This window comes from Rhopilema esculentum, chromosome 13 (assembly GCF_057945365.1).
Source record: "Rhopilema esculentum isolate cy_ngs chromosome 13, ASM5794536v1, whole genome shotgun sequence".
In the NCBI taxonomy this organism is placed as follows: domain Eukaryota; kingdom Metazoa; phylum Cnidaria; class Scyphozoa; order Rhizostomeae; family Rhizostomatidae; genus Rhopilema; species Rhopilema esculentum.
Window position 1 is genome coordinate 8,717,764 of NC_142827.1, and position 21,900 is coordinate 8,739,663.

A 21,900-nucleotide genomic window follows, 5' to 3' on the forward strand; every position below is an offset into this window, starting at 1 on the left:
CCTTAGTCAGCGCAAGGAGGAGAAAATGTGATAAAGTGTAAATGGGCGTTGGAAAATATCAAAATCTCAGCTGAGATGCGATTTTGGAAGACTTCTGTCTTCTGTGACAGAATTCTGTCAATATCCGGCTCGGTGGACCATAACGTCACAAATTCTTCAAATAATCTTTGCTAACTTAAAAGAAATTCATTATATAAAAATTTATTTATATATATTTTTTTTTCACTTGAACCACCTCAGTTGACTCTCTAAATCTACCAGAGAAAAAACAAGCTTGATCTTTCCCCCCTCTCTGCCAAATACCTCCTCACTTTCCTTTGTAAGGGCTTAGCTATGGGCTCCTGAGACTTTTCCCTAAAAATACCAACTAAAAAAGAGGCTATAAATTTTTAATTTCGCGCGTAAATTTTCTTTGTTTTGGCTCTCCTTACCCGATTCAAAGTATGTTAAAGTTTGAACAATTTTTTTGCGGTACAAAATTTGAAAATGGCTTTGAAAAAGCAAACATTTTACGACATGCTAAAAGCTTTTTCGTCTGACACTCCTCAGAGCATAAAACGTCAGAATAGGTTCCGAAAAAACACGATGGAAAAATATATATCCAGTTGTGGATCGAAATAGGCCAATCAGAGAAACGCAAGCACAAGACCGGTATAGTTGACCAATCAGTGCCGCGAGCCTAAAGAAAAAGTTACTCAACAAACATGATAAAAAGTATGTTAAACAGAAATGTGGTGGCTTCACTAATTATTGACAGGAGTTTGAGTTAGGTACAATATTACTGTTTCATTTGTTGAAAAGGTGAGATCAAAGTATATGAAGCTTTACTTGTTTAATTGAAAAACCAATCGACTTATTAAACATATGGGCTCTTTCTGGCTAAAAACAAGGCAAAATTGGTTTCGTTTTACGATGTGTAGGTTGTAAAACATTTTGAAGAACTGCTTGACACGCGATTTCATGCAGGGCAACATTAAGACTTTGAGAAATTCACAGCCGGGTCTCTACGTAAAAAAGTGATTACTAGCCTGACCCAGCATCTCCAGATATACTGATTGAAGTCACGTTTCTTATACTTTGTGACATATTGTGAAAGACATTGAGCAAAACATCTGTCTGCAATATTATTTGAGATCAAAGACAGAAATAGAGATCTGGCTTATGTTCTGGATCAACCTCGTTATCAACCTACAAAGTTTTCGTTAAACTGTAGTAAAATTACTGCTTTTTATCAAAATTAATGGCAAGTAACGTTACTTGCATCGCAATCGTTAGCATTATGTTAAGATTGTTTACAGAGTCTCGGGTCAATCAAAAACAGAAAAATTAAATTCTAAAAATGACTTCAAAACTGCTGTGTATAGTCAACTACAATCATCTTAAAAATACTACTTCCAAAATTGATTTTAATGTTAGGTACTGTGCTTAATTCGACATTCCACTCAATTGGTACATCCAGTAAGTCTATAAATATATTTTAAGAGATCATAAAAAATTCATTAAGCGTGCAACTAAATGTCAAGGAAACTGTTTAATGGTTGTGTCATAACGTAGAAACAATCAACTTCATTCTATTAACATTAAATTTGCGTGTAACCTTTTGCGAATTCAAACTTCTTTCAATAGAACTTTTGACGAATAATAGCTTTGTTGCAAGTCCTGTGTAACTGTGCTGAAGATAAACATGTCTGAGAGCGAAATATTATACTTGTTTTGAAATACTTTCAAAAGGAGATGTGTTGCGATAAGACTGTGGTTTTGGCTCTGAAAACAATTTAGCAAGATGTTTGATGGCAACAAGAGTTAGTTAAGCGCCTTTCCAGGCTGCCTGCCAAACGAGCTGATTCTTCTGTGCGTTTTCTATCAAATTTAAAATGCTTTAAGCTAACTTTACATCTACCAATACTATGAAAATTCGCTGAGTGAAAACTACACTGGACTCCACTTCAGCTTTCCAGACACAATATGTAACAACTACTCGATATATACAAATAGAATGTAGAAGAACATCATACAAAATAGAATAATTTATTCAGAGAAAGAAAAATTAAATATTTCATTAGAATTTTCCCGCATTATAAACATTCTCTGTGGCATAGATTTGGCCATGAAAAGTTTTCCTGGGTAGCATTGGTATTTTCATTGGTAGAAGTAGTTTAATGATGTTTATATTACCTTTCTCGTTTATTTGCTTGTAATTTTCAATATATATATATATGGCTCTGTCTAAATTCCTTCTTTGGAAAAATTGACATCTTCAAAATGCTAAAAAACTTGGGTTACCAAAGAAACCACAAAGGGTCTAAAGCTTGAAGAACTGTCTTTGGAACTAAAGTTTTGTCTTTTCATGTCAGCGCGTTGAATTTGAAACTTCTATGCCATACAAAGAAATTAGAAACCCACAAATAAGATATGCAAATAACTCTATCTTTGCTAGAAAATTATTTCTTGATGATTGTCCAGGCTCTAAAACAGGCATGTTGATACTAAAACCGCTTATGGCCTGGCCTCGTTTGCTTGGGAACAACTGAGAATCCGCTGACAGCCAAGCTATCGCTAAGTCCTTCTTTTGACTTTCTATTAAGCTTTGGTTTTGATTGCACTGGGATGATCCCACCAAATGCCACTCTGTCAATATGAAGTGCCTTCTGCTGTTTGCGATGCAAAGAGGCCCTGGCAGTCGGGGTACTGTTGGCACCGGTTTGCGACACGTACGTCGGGGTTGCGTGGTGAGGAATATTCCTAAAATCATCTGTAAGCGAGAAAGGGGTTGTACAAATAAGCTTTTATTATAAAATTGGTTGAATCAAAATTGACACATGAGGTGAATCAGAACTATTAAATAGGCGAAAGGAATTACTACTAAGTCGAGGAACGCCAAAACATGGGCTGGGTAGCGTCCTGTATAGACTAACATTGTCTGACGTTGTATTGCAATTTTTCTTTGAAACCAAGGTGTTCACAATTATAGCATCCTGATTGCAAACTGATTGCAAACTGATTGCAAACTGATTGCAAACTGATTGCAAACTGATTGCAAACTGATTGCAAACTGAAGAGAGCCCTAAAGATAACAGTCTAATTGCGTTTAAAAATGTTCAGTTTTTACGTTTAGGATGAACTGATCCATAGGCAGGTTAATACGGTTAAAAGTGGTTTTGAAATCAGTGTTACCTTTATCCCGGTGGGGTGATTGCTTGTGGTTTATCTTAGAATCGACAGTGACAACGGATAACTCGTCCATTGAAATCTTCTTCCGCCTCAGCCTTGGTATGGGTATGTTTGAATCGCTAGGTTTTTTCGTTAGCTGTTTTCGTGTTTTCTTTTCCACAGCAGCCATGCGAAGACGAAGTTTTTCTACAAAGATATTCAGATTATTAGATTCTATTCGCTGATTGTTTCTAGGACTTCAACAGAGCCATGGAATATTCCCCATGAAGGGTTTAATCAATGATAGTTCGTTCAGTTGCTGAGAAACAAAACATTCTGCAAAAAGGTGTAGACAGCAAAAAATTGTGAAAATACTTCATTTGCTTAAATCTTCCTTTTTCCGATATATGCATCATTATAGGCTAAAATCATGTAAAAGACCCACGTTAAGGGGGAGGTTTATTCGAGGGTGGGGGCTTAATAACAATTTCTAATTTGAAAATGGGGGCTTATTCAAAAAAGGAGGCAATTTGAGGATGTAGGGTAGCCAGAAAGAGTATCATGAAATATTTAGATGCAAAATCTGCAAAGATAGTTAAAAGCTATGATATATTTCATGATGTTTCTCGGCTTAAATAGTCCACGCTCAAAAATTCTAAAAATATTTTTGACGCCAAAAGATAAATTTCTCGTGCCATCACTCTTTTGATAAAAAAACCAACAAACAATAATTGACACAAGTTACCTCTTCCCATGTCCAGTGAGCTTGACCTCTGTCTCGGCCTTTGCTGTCTTTCTTCGATGCTATCAATTTTATGCAAATCCTCAGTGCTGCTGTTGTCATTTTTTGGCGTTTTAATCGCGGATAAATCATTCATACTGTTAGAAGTATGAGCAAATCTCTTTGAAATTAACTTTTTATTTCTCAGTTTCATATCTGATGCAGTTTTTCCTATGTAAGTGTCTTTTCCCGTTTTGCGGTGATGCCTTATTACTACTTCGTTATCACTCGCTGCACCATGGACTGACTGCTTCTTCGCTCTGTGTCTCCTTATATGCGGTTTTACTACAGTGAGATCCTCAACTGAAAAGGAATTGAGATCCCGTAAGCTACAGTAAAAGTTCAACAATTGGACTGCTTGATAACTAGACTTTTACTTCATCAATAAACGATATTCGTTCGTTCATAATCATCCCTATTCAGGCCAACTTCGATTGGTCGAATGTTCGATGATTTGGACCCATTTTGGTTTGGCTTAAGAGTTCAAATCATTGACTGCTGGCTTGAATGCTAACTATCATAGTTTGTCAATCTGCTAAAGCAAAATCGTTGCGTCACGAAACACCAACAAAAATGGGTTATTATTTCCTCATCCACTTATTCTAATAAGAACCGTTACCTGATGAGCGCATTAAGCATGAAATTCGGAGGAGCAACCTAAAACCGCCCAGTTCTATACACCAAATAGTACCTACAGCCCTGCCTATATGGCATCGAGCGCTTAATGACAGACCGGTAAACAGTATTTTTCATAAGAGATTTTGGTGGATTGTGTCCTTGAAAAAATCAGTTTATCCCTGCACTTCTCCCTTAGCAAATCGTTTCATCAATTCGTTGAATCAAACTAAAGAATACCAATGCGAGGTGTGTTTTTATTTAATCTTCTCTTTTTTTATCAAATCTACTCTTTGGTAACATAATATCGAACAATTTAGTGCACATAAGAACACTCAGTAAAAAGTTAATTAGAAAAGTTTTAGCTATCCTTGAGATTAAAGAAATAACCTAGGTTTCGGATTGTATTTGGGGTTCACAGTGATAAAATTTTCTCACTTTGCTTCAACTAAGAGCAAAGCCCCTGTTATGCAGATTTGTGTCCAGTCCTTTTCTCTCCATGCAAACGAAAGTAAGGTAAAAACATGGCACGGTTCTTGCCATAGCTAGTCTAGCAGTATTCTATGTAAAAACGCTATTTTATGACCTGAATTTTGAATCTTACCTGCGCTTCTATCGTCATCCAATGTGAATGTTGTTGAAGTATCCTGCCGTATGAGTGATGGCACTGCAATCTTGCCGTTTGCCAGTCCTCCCTCTGCTATCGAAAAGTCGCGACGTGACCTAAAAATGCAATGATACCAGTAATATCCTTTCCTTTCAATACTCCTTATGTTGCAAACATCATGTGATACAAATAACCAGTCAAGATCAGCAATATTCCACCAATATACGATATTGGCAGGGGTGTAGAGCAGGGCTGAGCCCCCCTTGTTGATGCTGAAAATTGGCAGATCACTACTTTTGCTATTGTTTTTCGCAACATTTTGGGCAAGAGCCCCCATGTTATTTTGATAGCACTACACCACTGGATATTGGATTAACGCATAGGTTTTTCATCTCATAAAATATATAGTTATTAGCTAATCAGAGAACGCTCCTCTCCATTCATGTTTGCATCAGAAAGACAAGAGCCGTATTAACCTCGATTTCGCCAGAATTATTACGCCACATGCGCTTCTGCAGAGGCAACGTGATAGGAGAAGCAGCATCTGCTACATCACGAGTGTTTTTGGCACCCTCTTGCAATATTTTCGATGCTCCTTCATTAATTTTAGTATGCCAGAGAGGTGTTGCAATGTTTCTGTTGCAATACTTACTACCAAAACAGTACTTACTACCATAATGGCAACGTTTTTATGTTTTATTCAATTGCTAATACTTTACTTAGATGTAAAAGGTTGCATAAAATTGCTGGACAGGGGCTTGAGTTTTCACTTGAGACAGATGCCGGTTGACTCTCGAAAATCTTAGATTCACAAGTAGAGATTGCAGTGGGAAAACTGAGGACAAGATCAGAAGCGCAGTTTTATTCCGATGAAAGAGTTTTCGACTGACCCTAGCTTAACATCCATTGACGTTCTTTTCAAATTTAAAGATAAATCAGTATAGAAAACAAATTAGAATCAAACACTTTTCATTTCAGGGTGCATTATCGAAGAAAGCAGATTGCAAGAATTTAAGCTCACCCATCATCAGCCTCGATATCAGAGACGCTTTCAATCCAGCGCTTCCTTGTATTCCTACCCTCTGGTCTCGTATTCGACAATCGATCTTCCATAACCGTTGTTAATGACGGAACGGAACTTGTGCCTAAAAAATATACATCAAAATGTCACAGCTTTTTTGCGATCAATTTGCTATAAAATTACGCCGCTTGCCAATCATATCAGAATTACACTTGTATTTAGTAAAAAACTCTAAAATATCTGTTAAGTTTTGAATTTTGCCTTATTCAAAATGGCGATTGCAACTATAATTATTTTACCTGGCGTATTTCCAAATTTGACATCTTGGTTCTTGCCGCCAATAGCCTAAAGGAGCAAAGGTAATCAATATAAAAATCTCTCATAAGGAAAATCACTGCTAACCTATCTGTTATACAGTATTCGATGCCGAAAAAGGCATTTACATGTAGCTCGCTTTGGCATTTCCAATAGGGTGGTTCTCAGTTGCAATCAGAGGTGTCATGCTTAATGCAATTATCAGAAACGTTAGGCAGTGATCCTGTTCCACACAATAAAGGTAAAGACCTCACCTATATTGACATAGTTTAATAACTACCAGAACTCAATAACTATCGTGAATAACAACAAGTTCTACATGACAAAGCAGACACAGTTAAACCTTAATTCATAGACAACTTCTAATAACGGTCACCTTCAAATAACAGATAATAAAATTCATAGAAAATGTTTTCCTGCCCTCAGAGCATGTCGTAAATGAAAACTACCCTATAACTGCTGTCAATATAGCCTGACAAGGGTCCGGAAAACTAAGGCTTCACTTTCATAACGAATAAATCTAAATTAAAGGCAATCGACAGATACTAAAGTGGCTCAGGCCATCTGTCAACCAAAGTTGGCCAATCTGTAAGCAAAAATCTGACGCTATCTTATGCTAGCTGCACTTTTTCATCTAAGAACAAAGGCATGTAAACATGGAAAGTGCTTGGTCTAGAGCCTACCGTCATTTAAGGAAACAAATAACAATTTTGAAAGTTACAAATCGTTCTTACATCTAAGTATAAAACAAGAAAGTAGAGGCTCGTGGAATAAGAATACATTTGTACTTACATTTGGAAGAACTGTTGACGAACCATAATTTGTCGCTGAATCCGAATCTGATATTTGTTGCTGGTAGATTTGATACAGTGCTTCAAGCTCAGATGAAGCCTGGATATCGTTATCTAAAACAGAAGGAAAAAAACTTGTTTCTACAATTCAAATCTGAAAATCAAAATTGAGAGGTGACTATGCACTGGCATTGGCTGGCTCTTTCATACCCTGGTCATAAAAGGGTGATTTCTAGATAAGATTGAATCAAATAGAGCAATGTAGACATGGGAAAGCCTCTTCCAGATTAAGGAAACCATTGTGAAAACAATGTAACCGACCATATTTATGTAAGTGTCCCATACAGCAATTGAATCAACTGTTACTTACCCTTCGTTAGCAAGATCAAGTATCTTCTGATCTCTACAATATCCTTCGATTGATTAATATTAACCGTAGATCTAATGAATCTTACCTTCTAGCGATGCTCTTTGAAGCTGTATGATCTCATCGCATAACTTTTGCTTAACCTCCTGTTTTTGCAAATTGAAGTCACTTTGCTGCATTAAATGATCTTTCAACATAGCTAACGATTCAAGTTCTGTATTTTTCAATTCAAGTTCATGAACATTACACAATAACTTTAACAATTCTCTATGGCCATCACAAGATATCTTTCTCGGTAAACTATCCTCAATTTCTCCACGTTTTTTGCGTAAATCCTCTAAGATATCTTGCAGTTCTTTTTTCTGATCAAACGTGTCCTTTTCCTTCAGAGAAATCTGCTGCACTTCTTCTCTAGCAGCGATGACGTCAGCTGGTTCCCAGCCCTCGTCATACGAACGCAGTAAATTTTTTTCTGTGTCTAGGTCCTTGTTTTCCACATCAAATGTGCCATGTTTTGCTTTTCGATATAAAACCTTTTTCTTAACTATCTGTGGTTTCTTTCTTGGTTCTGGATTCGAAGCTAGTTGTTCTATTTCTAGTTTTGCTTGCCTCTTTGCCTTGTCTCTCTCCCATCTACAACACAAAATATGGTATTAAAATGCATCAATCCACTGGAGCAAGAACTTAAAATAGAACTTGATACTTTCTAATACTGAGCATGGTATCAGTTTTTTATATTGATGATAAGATACAGTTCAAACCCAAAAGCATAGTGAGGTAAAAAAAGTAGTGACAGAGGATACTTACTCGTCAATAACCAGCATATGACGCGAATATTCACTGGACATTCGCATCGCAGAATCTTCAAGATCGATTAACTGCCGCCTTAAACGAAGAAGTATGCTGAAACTATAGCTAAAGTAACCAGTGAAAATGAATAGCATAGTAAATTTAGTAACACAAGGCTACACAATAGATACTTGAAAATCCTCCTAAATGGGCACCGTGAAATTGTTTTCTATGTGATGACATCTAATGACTGATCTTAAGGTCTTGAAAAGAAAGATGTTGTGCTCTAAAATTCAGTATTTCCTCTCACATTTTTCTATGCATCAAAGCGCCTTTCTTTTGCATAAAGAAATGTAATATTGAGATGATCACCCTAATTGATACCTTCTCTTTATATTATATAGATGAGAGCTTGTATATACACCGACAAATTACATTAGAGATGCCAGCGATAAAACGGTGAGTAAACAGTGAGTATTTTCAGTGCTAAGCACACAATGATTCAAGCCTTCGGCACCTGGATCCACGTCTGTTTACATTCAAAATGCACATCATCAAGGTCCAGCTTGTAGTATGTTATCATATATTGGCAACATTTAAATGTTTACTTTCATTTGAAAATAAGAGAGAATTACCGTATTTCCATTTGCTCCTGGAAGCTCTCGACAAGTTCACTGCGAAGTTTTTCGAGCACTTTCGATTCCTTGCAGCCACGAAATGTTGCAGATGTTGCTGAGCCTGTTGATAAATTATAAACTACAGTAAAAACAAGCTATTCAACGAGGATTTCAATCGTGCACCATTCATTTGCAATTCTGCATATAAAAACAAACCTGATTTGGACGGATCCTTGCAATAAAAAGGAAGGAGGCTTTTCAAATTGTAAAATGAATACAATTCACTTTACAAAAACGATTGTCGCTTGGATCAGACATGTCTGCGATGTGAAAATGAGATCGCACCTACCTTGATGAGACTTAAGCTCGCTATCAGCTAATTTGGCTTTTAATCGTAGAACCTCTTGCCTCAGTTCCGCTATGATCGTCTGATACTGGGCGATGTGATAATTCACATTATACTGGTTTCTTTTGACCTTTGCAAAAAAAAGCATTTAGGTAAAGTGAAGTCTTTACTTGAAAGCTAGGTGTCTTAACTTTTATTTATTCATTTAATTGACAAAAATATCTAACACGAAACACTAAACTAGCTGTTTCACTTGTGACAGTAATAACGGCAAGGGAGGAAAAGAATTCTTACAAAACTGATCTCAGGGAGGCAGGAAGTAGGGTATGAAGCCTCTTTATAAATAGCAAAAGAAAGTAATCTAATCTTTTCTTAAAAAGCTTTACTATCGACGAGATAGCAGTCTCTGCAAATCAAATAACCTGAGAGTTCCAAAGTAGAATCTCCCAGCGACAACGGTTAGACCTTTTTCTTAAGTCATAACATCTTAACATATACTTTCCATCTTTTCGTTTCCTTCAAATTATTACAGCTGATAACTGTTGTTTAATTACTCCAGAAGATAAAAATGCTGCACACGCACACAGCAATTGGTGTTATAAACTTTAATCACCTTAAGCTTGATATTCTTCGCCCTGTCTGCATAATTCAATGTGTTCTTTGATTCTTCATAACACATGCTCGCCGGGCTGATGTGAGCAATCATCACTGTCCGACAATTACCTCCAAGAGAATCCTATAAACAAAAGTATCACATATTCCCAAATTAAACAATATTCTCAGAAATACAAATAAATAAGCGTAGGTTACAAATTGTAGGATGTTAAAAGGACAACTTTAGAGCGTCCGATGGAACATAACTAGCTAATATCCCATTGATGACAAATTTGATCAACAGGAAAACAGTCATCACTGCAATCTTGCAAAAAATCTTTGAACATCTTCGACAAATTTCAATATTCTTACAAATTTACATTTCCAACCATCCTCCTCCTCTTCCTCCCACCTCAAAAATGAGAAAACATGGCTAATGCAAAAATCTCATTGCAAAAAAGAAAGCTAAAGCTGTGACTGTACCTTTAATAGTCGTGTTAGCTTGCTATCTCGAAAGTTGATGTATTGTGAGCCCCGTACTCCTTTTTCACCTGTAAAAGACAGGAAATAATGCTTACTTGTTTTTCGGATATAAAGATGCATTTAGATCGCTAGTCTGTGGTTTCCCAAGAGCAAATACCATATTCCCAATGGCTTGTGAATTTTCAATGGTAGAAAGGTAAAGTGTGGGTTTGTGGTTCATGGCAATGCTTCAAAGCTCCTCCTTCATTAAATCTCGTCTCAAGGAGTGGCTTGAAGGTTGATGAAATTTAAGATTCAGAGTATCACTTTACGCAAACATATTGGACGACTTGCAAAAGGCCCAGGAATTCAATGATGTTATTATTCATAGCACAGACACTGTAAGTCTTTAGGCAATGCTGAAAAAATAGTCTATGGTTTTTGCCAGTAATAGAGGACAGTACGAAAGGGTGGCTTATGGAGGAAAATATGGGAACGAATTATCAAGGTATTTTTAAAAATGACATAAGATCATTTATATATGAAAACAACCAGTGATACATGAAAATTATGCCTCGCGAGTTTTCATTCTTAACGTTATAATTAACGTGAGTTTTTAAGGGATACAGTAGAACCTCGCATATAAGAGCCAACACTTTTAGTTAAGATTTTGCTTATTTATATCTACAGGTATCTTTACGTAACTTAGGGTCCAAGTTATACCATTATTATTCAGCTTCAGATATTTTCCTGATTTACTTAATCTTTGTGTTATTTATATTGCACTTAAGATAGTTACACTAAAGGTAGAACTTGCAACAGTGCTAGATTATTAAAGTAAGAACATTTTTAAAAAGAAGATCGGAGTAAACAGGTATTTAAAGTGGCCTAAAAATCATTTTTTGGCCTAAAAACTCCTGGAAGGTACCTTTTCCCATGAGGATCTTAATTCAATTTAAAACGAAAGAACGCGAATAAACAAAAATGGACTGCTCATGAAGCGAAAACTTGTTTGAGGAATGCCGGATGGCAAAAACAGGTCGTTCCAATTATATGAAACAATTTTCAAATCGAAACACAGTTAACTTTGCCTGGCAAAATGTGGTTTCTTTTTGAAATTGTCTGTTACTTTATCAACGGTTAGTATTTGAAGGCTTTAGACATGCTCGGTATGTTCACCTGTCAAATTCTCGACAATACTTTTTTACATAGATGTACGCTGGCAATCGTAAGAGTTTTCTTAAACAACGAGGTTGCTACAATTCAGCAGTGGCGTCGCGTGGCCATTCTCGCTGGGGGGGAGGGGTGTAAAAGATGCAAAACAGTATTTTACCGACAAAAATTTTTTTGTTACATTAATATTTTGTTATAAATTTAATTCTACCGACGAGTGTTCTGAAAGCTGTGTACACCCCAACATCTGCTGTGTACATCTGAATGCTGTGTACACCGCACGCTACGCCCCTGCAATTCAGCTTTATCTTCGGAATTAGGACTACGATTTGATTTCATTAACATTTCACGACATCAAGATAAATACCCTGAAATAAAATAAGTAATCTTTTGCGACATAAACTAAAGTTTGGCTTGATAACCTTTCATAATTCAATATATGCTACACTTTCAATGGATAACCAGTTTTTGTGATCAAAACAGAGTCACAGTACTCACATAAAGCATTGATACAATTTCCAAGAGCCAGTAGTGATCTATTGATGTGAGCGCCTTCGATGAGTCTTTTCCCGCGATTCTAACACAGAAATAAATTAGAGATACTTACAAAACAAGCATTCATTTAACATTTAAAAATGACGTCATCGTAATTTTGAAAACTAGCATTCATTTAATATTCAAAAGTGACGTCATCGAAATTTTGAAAACTAGCATTCATTACACATTTAAAAGTGACGTCATAGCAATTTTGAAAATTAGCATTCATTTAACATTTAAAAGTGAAGTCATCAAATTTCGAAAGAACTTTACGATTGGAGATGTTCTGTTGCGGTATACCTGTGTATTTGCAGCTCGCTCTGATCCTGCAAGATCGATCATAAATAATTTGCCGATTTTGACTTCTTCCATGATATTTCTAACGCGACTTTTCTGCTTCACTGTCACCTTAAAGGCAAATAACAGCTACCATCAGTACATAAAAAAATTAAAAACGTACTAATGAAAGAGCTGTTAAAGAGAGGATACCTTAGAAGAAAATTTAAGAGATTAACGAGAGGCTTTTCAACATGCTTTCCAACAAAGGTACGGGAAAAGTAAAGCGGCTAAAAGCTTCAGAAGAAATTTAAAATGATAGAAGGGTATTTATTGAGTTACAGGTTCTTAAACATGGGCCTTAAGACAGATGAACATGAGTAGTTTTTATCAGTTTTAACTGACATTTTTCAGTTTTCAGATAAACATCAATCAAGTTTTTACTAAAAGTTTGGTTTCATCTCTCTCGAAAATCAGCTTTCCCACATATATCCTGTTCATATTGTCAAATACAGAAAATATAACTGAAGAAAACTGAACATGTAAAAAGGATACCAGTTTAGGAAAACTTAAAACCAGTCAGTCAAAAAATGATAAAAAAACTGATCTTGTAGTTAGCTGCAATATCATTCAACAGCTCAAATTATTATGACTTTTTGAAAAGGAAGGCTGTCTAATTTTCGCTTCATTAAAATAATGAACAAGTAATTTTATTAAAGGTAAAAGCGTCAGCTAGGATTGCCGTATATCTGGTAAAAGCAACAGCTAACGAACATAATAGTGCTGTTATCACCATGGAAATTGTGAAGCCAATCCAGGTGATTGTTATGTAATATGACACCTTATATTATGTAATATGATAAACCAGGGTATGACATTCAATGAAAAACTGAGGTCATGGAACAGTTTTAAACGGTTTTTCTTTGCTTTATAGAAGTGTGAAGTAAAGCAGGTGAATCGTTTTAATCAACATAAGGTTAGCCTAAAAATTGAATTCATGTGATGAATAGAACTGATGAGTCAAGTATTCAACCATTGAAAACGGAAACCAACATCGCATTCCTTTAAAAAAATTTGCAGGATGCAGGCTCCGACAACTGACACAGCACACCAGCGGGCGCAAAGATATAGACTGTGACTGAAAATTAAACTTCAGGAAGAGGAATGAATATGATCATATATACACGCTTTTCTTTAAAAGCAACTCAGTTGCTGAGTTTTGAGACTAAAATCAATCAAAAAACTAAGCCACCTGCATCCTGGGACTGAAATTTTCGTTTTTTTAACATAAAAAAATATCTCTTTTAAATAAGTGATGTGAACAGAATTTACTAGGTCATGTTGAATACAAGCGCAACTTTTGAAAACAATAATAAACTTTAAAGAGATAAATGAGTTTAATTGGATCGGCTCGCTTTCGAAAATGGCTGGAATATAGCAACTTAGCAACCAAGGCTGGTCACATAAATCATTTAGCAGCCTGTAAGCAGCTTTTAGACTGGAAATGGCAATTCACTCTGTAGCAACTGGATGCTGAAGAAAAAACTAAGGTTGCTTTTAACAATTGTGTACTATGCAACATCCGTCAAACGAGTTGCTTATCGCACCTGTAAGACAGCATGGGAACGGGACGACGTCTTGTTAACTGCTGTTGGTTCACAGGTCCTCTGTTTGTTGCCCATTGACAGCATCTGCATGACCTCTTTCGTCGTAGAGGCTGTCATTTCTGATAAACCAGCAACAACAACACCTTTCGAATCTTCCCTCAAATCGAGGTACCCCGAAGATGGGTTCAGTAAATCACGAATCATTTCATTATAAATCTAAAAAACAAAAAATAATGTTAAAATAAACAGTATGAATTGAGGCTTTGAGGACATGAGAAAACGACTTTTATACAATAGACCTTCTAAATAACGTTTTAACGAAAGACAGCGAATTAAAAAGCATATCTAGCCACACAGTGAAGCGCAGTCGTAAAATCCTAGCTCTAGCTAATCGCACACAAGAAACGAATTGAATAGCAAGCTCTTCATTTTACAGATGGAGTAGGCACGTGAAGTGGTCACTTTACAAGAAACTACAACTGCACTGATTGATAAGCACTGGTCCAATGTGTTACATAACCTAAAATGCCAGTGAACGGGTAAAAGCACAGCAAATGTACAGTTTTCTATTTTCATCTCTAATTGCAAATACTTCAACGTCTTCTCTCCTTCCTCCAAAAAACAATGCCGATAGAAAAAGAAAACACGTATCACATGAAAAAAACACGTTTCCAAAGCAATTGTGCCACTTTCTAGTAAAACAACCCTCCTAAATTGGGAACGAAGAAGGGTTAACAAAGATGGCTAGACATCTGCATTACCTCCAAATAAGACATTGTTACGACGTAGCTTGAGTCATCACTTGTCAATTCCATTTTCTTAAACAAGTCGTTTAATGTTCTGACCATGATACCAGGGTCAGAGTCAAGTCCCAGCATCGTATGTGTCTTACCAGCCCCTGTGCAAAAGTTCAAAACATATTTTAAATGTCATTTTTTAGAAAAAACTCGTGAAAGTCTACACATCAGTAAAGGGAGGGATGTGAAGTAGATACAACATAATACAACTTGAAATTTGTGTACCAGGGAGTTGTGTTGTATGAAATTCAGTCAGAGGCAGGCCAGGTCATAAGACTTTTAGCAGAGGAACAGTAAACACCTATCCTAATAACTTCCCGGTGAGCTATTTGTAGATAAATAAGAAGAGCAACAAAGGAAAAACCTATTTCAAGGAGAGCTATTTCCTTCTTTTCAGAGCTGTTGAGGAGAGCAATATTTAGCTCCTCTTCAGCATTTAAGGAGAGCCTGGAAAAGAGAAAGAGTTATGGCTCTCCTCAAGTGGCCAGGCCTGGTCAGAGGTGAGCCTACGTTCATTAATCTGATATTGAAATAGCCAAAAAACAGAACTTCTGGGTTTCTTCGGATCAGCAATAAGCTCTATGTGGCAAATAACCTTTAATGATGAAAAGGCTAAAAACTGTTTTGATCCATGGTCTAAATTAAATGGAAAGATTTACTAGCAAAAATTTCTTTATTGAGGGACATCAGAAGACCATAAACTGGTACCTGACAGGCGAATTCACCTCATCATGAATATTAATGCTTATACAAAGATGTTCACTTCCAGCTTCTACACAGTTAACTGTTGATTACCATTTCTATTAATTCCCCCAGGAAATGATGATCCAAACATAATAAACTAAAAAGCAATCAATAACACAAGATCAAATGACCTAAACGGTGTTTAATCAAAAACTCTTTTGGTAAAAAATCTAACTTACCTGTTGGGCCATAGGCAAAAACAGTTGCATTGTAGCCATCAACAACCGACTCGATCAAATCCTTGGTCGTATGCTCGTATACTTCTTTCTGCAAATTATAATATAAAAAATTAAAGCTCATGCTTGGTATAATTGATTCTAAACAGATTCTATTGTCTTTTAAAGAAATACGTAAATCAGCCCAACAGAGATGTTCTGGCGGTAAAGAATGGCTGTATCTACTTAACTTCTGTGATAACAGTGGCAGATACAAAAATTGTTCGCCAAAGAATTGTAGTTTTCTTCTTTGAAGACATCTAATTAATGATCCTATCGATCGATTTGACAGAAAGGACTTTATCATACTGCTGCAGTGGGAGACTGGCCATAGCACAATAAACTTATTATTAATCATTTCCTACCACTCTCTCTTATGAATGTAAAGCATTTTTCCACCTGCCTATTGAGTGTCATTTTCATGAGGATCATCAAATGTGAGCAATATAAAAATATAGTCGGATATAAATCAGAAGAGGCGCTGGCATCTGAAAAGAAACTGTTGCTCCTGGGCTACTTTTGTCCTCCTCTCTCTGCGTTAAGCTTAAGACTTGACATTATTGGATGAGATTAGACTCTTTTCCGTAAGAACCAGATAATTATTGCCGAGGCTTGATTTTATTATTTGTTTATCACCTCTAACCGTTTTGTTAACATGAGAGCAAAGCTTCTAAAGTTTCATGTGTTCATGTTCTTGTGTTGTTCTTATTTTTGGCAAATTGAGCCTTTGTGTTCTTATATATTGCGCTCTTATTTTAAATATTGTATACCCTTTATAGTAGATAAAGAACATTTAATGTCGTTAGTAAGCTGTGCCAATGGTGGAACTGCGCAGCAGCCTAGGTGAAGTCAGCTGTTAAAGGGTTTGACCCGTTGAAACTTAAACTCAGCATTTAAACAACTCCTTATAAATGGTGAGCTCTTTATAAATAACACAGTCAATTGATATGAACCTAGGGCATATACGTATCGAACTAATTGTAAGAAAGTAAAGCATCTACACCTAATTAGATTTGAAATTCATTGGGAAGGCTTTGCAAATCAATCAAATTTCCTTCCTTTTATGTTAATAACTCGGGAACACTAAAATTACTTCCCATCATAAAAGCGTAAGACAGCAAAAACACAGAGCTCCGGCGTGAATTGTCATTATCAGTGTTAGGTGTTGTGGAATTCGGAATGAGTACAAAAAGAATATCTAATGTTGTTTGATTTCAATATAGGCTTTTGGGGAAAATTAGAGCATGTTGCGAGGGCATGTTTACATTAACACGTGCGGTAGCAAGCGGAAAATCTTCATTTCAAGCGAAGCTCAGGTCATACTGAATTAACTCCATAATGTAATTAATACACTCACCCTCAGGGCTGGAAAAGCAACTCGGTAAACAAACTACAGCGTAGCAGGTAGAAATAACTAACAGTTAAACACATCAGCTTGCAATCTATACAACACGGTAATGAACAAAAACAAACGGCGATTACGCAACGTCAGATGACACGTGAAAACGCATTTACTGCTACAAAGCATGACCCAAGATCAATTTCTAACGGCAGGGGTGCTAACTGCAAAAAGCTGATTCTGCAAGAGTCAGGAATTTTCTTCGTGACGAAAACTGTTCCAGTACAACCAATATAGAATGACACAAAACAATTCCTATTCAAGCTCAAACTCCAGAGCTTAAAATGGTTTCAGATGAAATGTTTCAGAGATGCACTTTTCTTTCTGCTTTCAAAGACCAATAACTCTTCCACTGGAATTTGGAAATATAGCCATCTTCATTATTATTCTTATAGCCAGGAATGTTCAGTGAATCTAGTAAATCAATAGACCTTCTCAAAGATCGCAACACCATGACAACAGTGGGGCAAAAAACCGCAATAAATTCAATGTCAGCCTATATCAAGGTCCATTGTTAACCAACGAAATTCAGGTTTTCATTCTAAAGTAACTTTCTTTGCTCTTAAAAAGTTTCACGGCCAAAAAGATTAATAAGCGGCCTCTATCCCCATGAATTGTGCGCTGGTTTACCCCGCCCGCGGGATTGGAACTTGCGATATAACAATTAGATTCCATTATGGCGTCGCAAATTCCGATATGGTCTATCCAGTGCCCATCCAAACTCATACTTTGAGACTAACATTAACAATTTACTGCAAGTCTCATTTAACTATTATAAGAAGTTTTACCATTCGTTACGAATCAGTCTTGCTTAAAGCCCTTAAAAGTGAAATCAGTGCCTGGTCTAACCCCAGCACTAAAAACAAGGATGGCAGAGAGAACCATGATTATTCTTCAAGAATATTGTTCGAGTATTTCTAGAATATTTGTTTGTTGAAGGCCTTAAATAAGCTTAGATGAGTTTAAGACATCTTTGTCTAAAACTCTTTCGGAGAGACATCCCAGGATGTACGTCACGCACCTCTCGCTTGACCCAGACCTTCAATGACGCGGTAATTCTCAAAGCTGGCACTTTTAGCCTCTAATTTCAAGAAAAAATTAGAAATGGTAAAATTTAAACAGTTCTATTTTTTGTCTACAAATTCACTGCTTCAAAAAGAAATCTTCGCAGAATTTTAAAAAATTTGAATAGATAGGCACTGTAAAATCAATTGGTTGAATTATGCCTAATTTGTTGAACAAAGAGTAAAAAAGGGCGAGATCTATCAAAGCTCCCACTTTTATTTGAGTTCAGAACCCTGATAGCATCTTTAACTGTTCACAATCTGAGCCAGAGGGCATCCGAATAATAATAATAATTATAGTACAGTTGAATCCCGTTAAGTAAAACCTTCCAGGAGTATAAGGAAATGGTCCGAATAAGTGAAATTCCAAATGATCAGGGGTGCGACTTTTGACTTGAATAAGGAAGGTAAATCCAATGGGTATCGAAAATCAGTTCGTCTTAGTGAAAGTCCGACCTATCCGGGGTACGAATTAACGAGATTCAACTGTAAATATATTTTAAAAGAACAATGACTCAAACAAAATCATTGCTGTTGTCAATGGCTACTCTCCCTAAAAAATTAACTCACATATACATTGCTATAAATAAATATCGTATGAACGTATAAGTGCAGGAGTAAAAAATATTACCTGGGTAGCTGATGGTCCGAAAGATAAGTCAAATACGTATTGCTTTTCCCTTGACCTGTTTGCTCGTAGGATATCATCAGCATCGTCAATCGGGTCCATAAGAACCACCATCTGTGAATGATATGCATGTTAAAACGTTGATCAAACAAAGTATAAATAACAATCAAGCTTTAAAGAAATACAGCAGATTGATCAGGTAAATATACTACAATCACATTTCCAGTGGAATATGTGAACCAAAGCTGCTCTTCTTAAATAATAAGTATATACGAACCCTTTAAAAAACATTTGACTCTAAAACCAACAAACAAAGTTAAGAACTGGGTACTAATCCTGAAATTAAATGCTGATTGTAAAGCATGTACATTCAATATTTTCCGGATTTATGGTCTTATGCTGCTTATGCTTAAACCCGACAAAAATATCTGGGTATAAACAGAAAAGTGCTATAATTGCAAAAATTAATTTAAGTATGTTATTTAAGATTACAAAGTCACCTTCACGACCCTTTCACTTTTTAAAGAAAATATTAGATTCATATGGTGACAATTTTAAGCGACGCAAAAACATTTTCGAAATATTTTTAACCACTAACGGGCAGTTTTTGGAGTAGAGTGCTTATGGGTGAGTGGAAAACGAAATCAAATGGCTTGGTTTTTTGGACTCCAGCCCTCGCAGATCGTACAACACAACATCTTCTGGTCACTTCTGGTAGTCGGAAATTTCACAAAAAGGCAGTCAAAAAAGCCTTTTGCACAGTGCACCAAGGTTATTCGTCACATTAATTAGCAGCAGGTGGAAAGAAAAGGAATCAAGGAAATAAATATGAAATTTTTGTTGTGACCTCTTTAGGTTATGAATTATTAAAGCTCTTAAAATATGTTATCATACCAGTAACCAACGAATAAAGACTGCATATTGAGAAGCGTCAGCATCTAATCCAAACGCGATAAACACAACAGTGCACATCAAGAGCGTGTCTATCTTCTCACAATATACTCATTAAATTTTTAGCGTTTCTGCTCTTGAGCGAGAAAATCATCTTGAGATCGATGTTTGGAAAATCTTTATAAGATCAATGTGATTTCTAGACAAGCAATTGTCTCTCTAACCATGGCATAGCAATTCATATGAACCTAAAGTTCTATATAACTTTAAATTCTATCAGACTATTAAAGACATCTGTTCGTCAAAAGACTGAATTTAAAGTTTCCTCCTGTTAGCAACTTTATTGATTTCAAACCCTTTCATTGAATGTCTTTCAATTCCTTAAGAATAAGTCTCAGATTTCTTTAAACATATCTCCTTTATGGTTTTCAAAAAGGTTAACAACTCTATACTCGCAGTTCAACGTTTGGATAGAGTTCTCAAGTGATGACGTCACAATAGTCAAACTCTATATTCTATGCAACATCGCCCACTCTTGTGTCCATGTAATATTTTAAATGATAGACTCGTAACAATGTTGTGCCTAAATATAAGCATAGCAATAACAGTTCTGTCGTAAAAAATAACAATATTCATTTAAAGAAGTTTCTGAAGTCATTTTACAATTGAATGAAACAGAGTAAACAGTATTCAATGGACAGGCAGGAATTTAAACAAAAACACTCCCAATCATATTATTTGACAAACGAGTAGTCTGTACAAATGGATATTTTGTAGTTTTGTGATGTTATCATTCTTGCTTCAACCAACTAAAAGTTAATGAGAAATTTTTGGCCAATTCAAAACAATACAACCGGTAGAACCTTCTTTGGTTTCCAAAACCATATCACGTTGCTATAGATACAAATCTGGAAATCTCGTTTTCAAATTGTTGCGGGAAAATTCCAAACAGTTATGCTTGCCTGGGGACCTTCTTTTGGCTTGTCAGTAAACTAATGAAAGCATTAACAAGCCACAAATATTAAGCCTCTACCGCCCAGTGGTTTCATTGCAGAAAAAGGCACCGAAATTAAACGAATAAGTTGCAGAGCAGACGGACAGAAAACCACATACGAAGTCTACACAACGACTGGGATTCGCATATTAATCACCATGAATAAAATCCATGTCAAATAATTTTACTACAGCTACCATGAAAGAACACAAGCACGAGGCAATAAATTGGAAATAATCCATCAAGCATAATGTTCTTTAGTTGGGAAATTAATCGCATTTTCACATTTCTCATTTGAATCGTTCCGGAATTCACATGAAACACACATATGGGGAAATATAATTATACTTAAAATTTATTTGCATTGAGATGTCGGATCTCGCCTTTAAGACACAGAAAAGCAGGCAATTGTGGGATACCATATAGTTAAGGCAGAAAATTGAAAAATGTGATTGGGTTATAACTTAAGCACGATCAAAACAAAATTGAAGACACCATCCCGACACCATAGTTGCTGAAATAAAACTTGATAATATTAGCAAACTTACTTTTTCCACGTCGATAACATGAGCAATATCAGTGCATCCATTTTCGATTTCTGCATCATTTATTGGCCTAACTCGAACAGCTACCTACAAAGCAAAACAAAAAACGCTGCTTTAAGATCTATCAAAACATACCACCTTGTACTGGACACTCAGTTCTAAATACAAATTAAGCATAGGCGAAGATTATATTTTTCTTACTTTTTAATCGATTTTGTACAAAACGATTCTTGAAGGTTTATTAATATCAAGTTCCAAAAAATTACTTTTTGAAGCACAAGATTGTAGCATAACATACAACAGAACATATAATCGGTCACAAGAAGTTTTTCTTTATATTATCAATATTAATTGAAAAAGAAATAGGTATCAAAACGCTCAAGAATCATTTTCAAGCAGTTTCTTTAAGTTGCAGGTAATCAATACTGTGATATCTAATTTTCATGCCATTTTAGGTGCCAGTTTTTATAGACGATTTTATTACAAAAAAGGCCTAAAATTAAAAAAATTAATTGAATAAAGATGCCAAATAGAGCTGCTAAAATGAAGCTAAAATGGAGCTAAAATGAAGAAGA

General features: G+C 35.9%; 1 protein-coding gene and 1 long non-coding RNA gene across 11 annotated transcripts in view; one reads left to right on the forward strand and one right to left on the reverse strand.

Moving 5' to 3' along the window:
* Positions 1-1,159: 1,159 nt before the first annotated feature.
* Positions 1,160-21,900, reverse strand: part of LOC135691910 (kinesin-like protein KIF19) — a 36,007-nt gene continuing 15,266 nt past the window's right edge. For all 4 annotated transcript variants that reach the window (XM_089112144.1, XM_089112143.1, XM_065209908.2 and 1 more), the window contains 20 exons: positions 21,329-21,412; positions 18,899-19,009; positions 15,769-15,856; positions 14,810-14,946; positions 14,049-14,264; positions 12,466-12,573; positions 12,127-12,205; positions 10,477-10,544; positions 10,013-10,135; positions 9,403-9,529; positions 9,072-9,174; positions 8,455-8,532; positions 7,736-8,280; positions 7,282-7,394; positions 6,474-6,519; positions 6,175-6,298; positions 5,151-5,269; positions 3,896-4,234; positions 3,175-3,357; positions 1,160-2,752 (listed from right to left, as the gene is read on the reverse strand). In XM_089112144.1, coding sequence (XP_088968270.1) covers positions 2,487-2,752; positions 3,175-3,357; positions 3,896-4,234; positions 5,151-5,269; positions 6,175-6,298; positions 6,474-6,519; positions 7,282-7,394; positions 7,736-8,280; positions 8,455-8,532; positions 9,072-9,174; positions 9,403-9,529; positions 10,013-10,135; positions 10,477-10,544; positions 12,127-12,205; positions 12,466-12,573; positions 14,049-14,264; positions 14,810-14,946; positions 15,769-15,856; positions 18,899-19,009; positions 21,329-21,412 — 3,057 coding nt within the window. In that variant the 3' untranslated portion in view covers positions 1,160-2,486. The remainder of the gene's footprint in view (positions 2,753-3,174; positions 3,358-3,895; positions 4,235-5,150; positions 5,270-6,174; positions 6,299-6,473; positions 6,520-7,281; positions 7,395-7,735; positions 8,281-8,454; positions 8,533-9,071; positions 9,175-9,402; positions 9,530-10,012; positions 10,136-10,476; positions 10,545-12,126; positions 12,206-12,465; positions 12,574-14,048; positions 14,265-14,809; positions 14,947-15,768; positions 15,857-18,898; positions 19,010-21,328; positions 21,413-21,900) is intronic.
* The window catches only part of LOC135691917 (uncharacterized), a 38,566-nt gene continuing 27,220 nt past the window's right edge, over positions 10,555-21,900 (forward strand). For 6 of the 7 annotated variants that reach the window (XR_016144520.1, XR_016144518.1, XR_016144519.1 and 3 more), the window contains exon 1: positions 10,555-10,963. This is a non-coding gene — a long non-coding RNA (uncharacterized LOC135691917). The remainder of the gene's footprint in view (positions 10,964-21,900) is intronic. The other variant, XR_010516804.2, reaches the window with a different exon arrangement.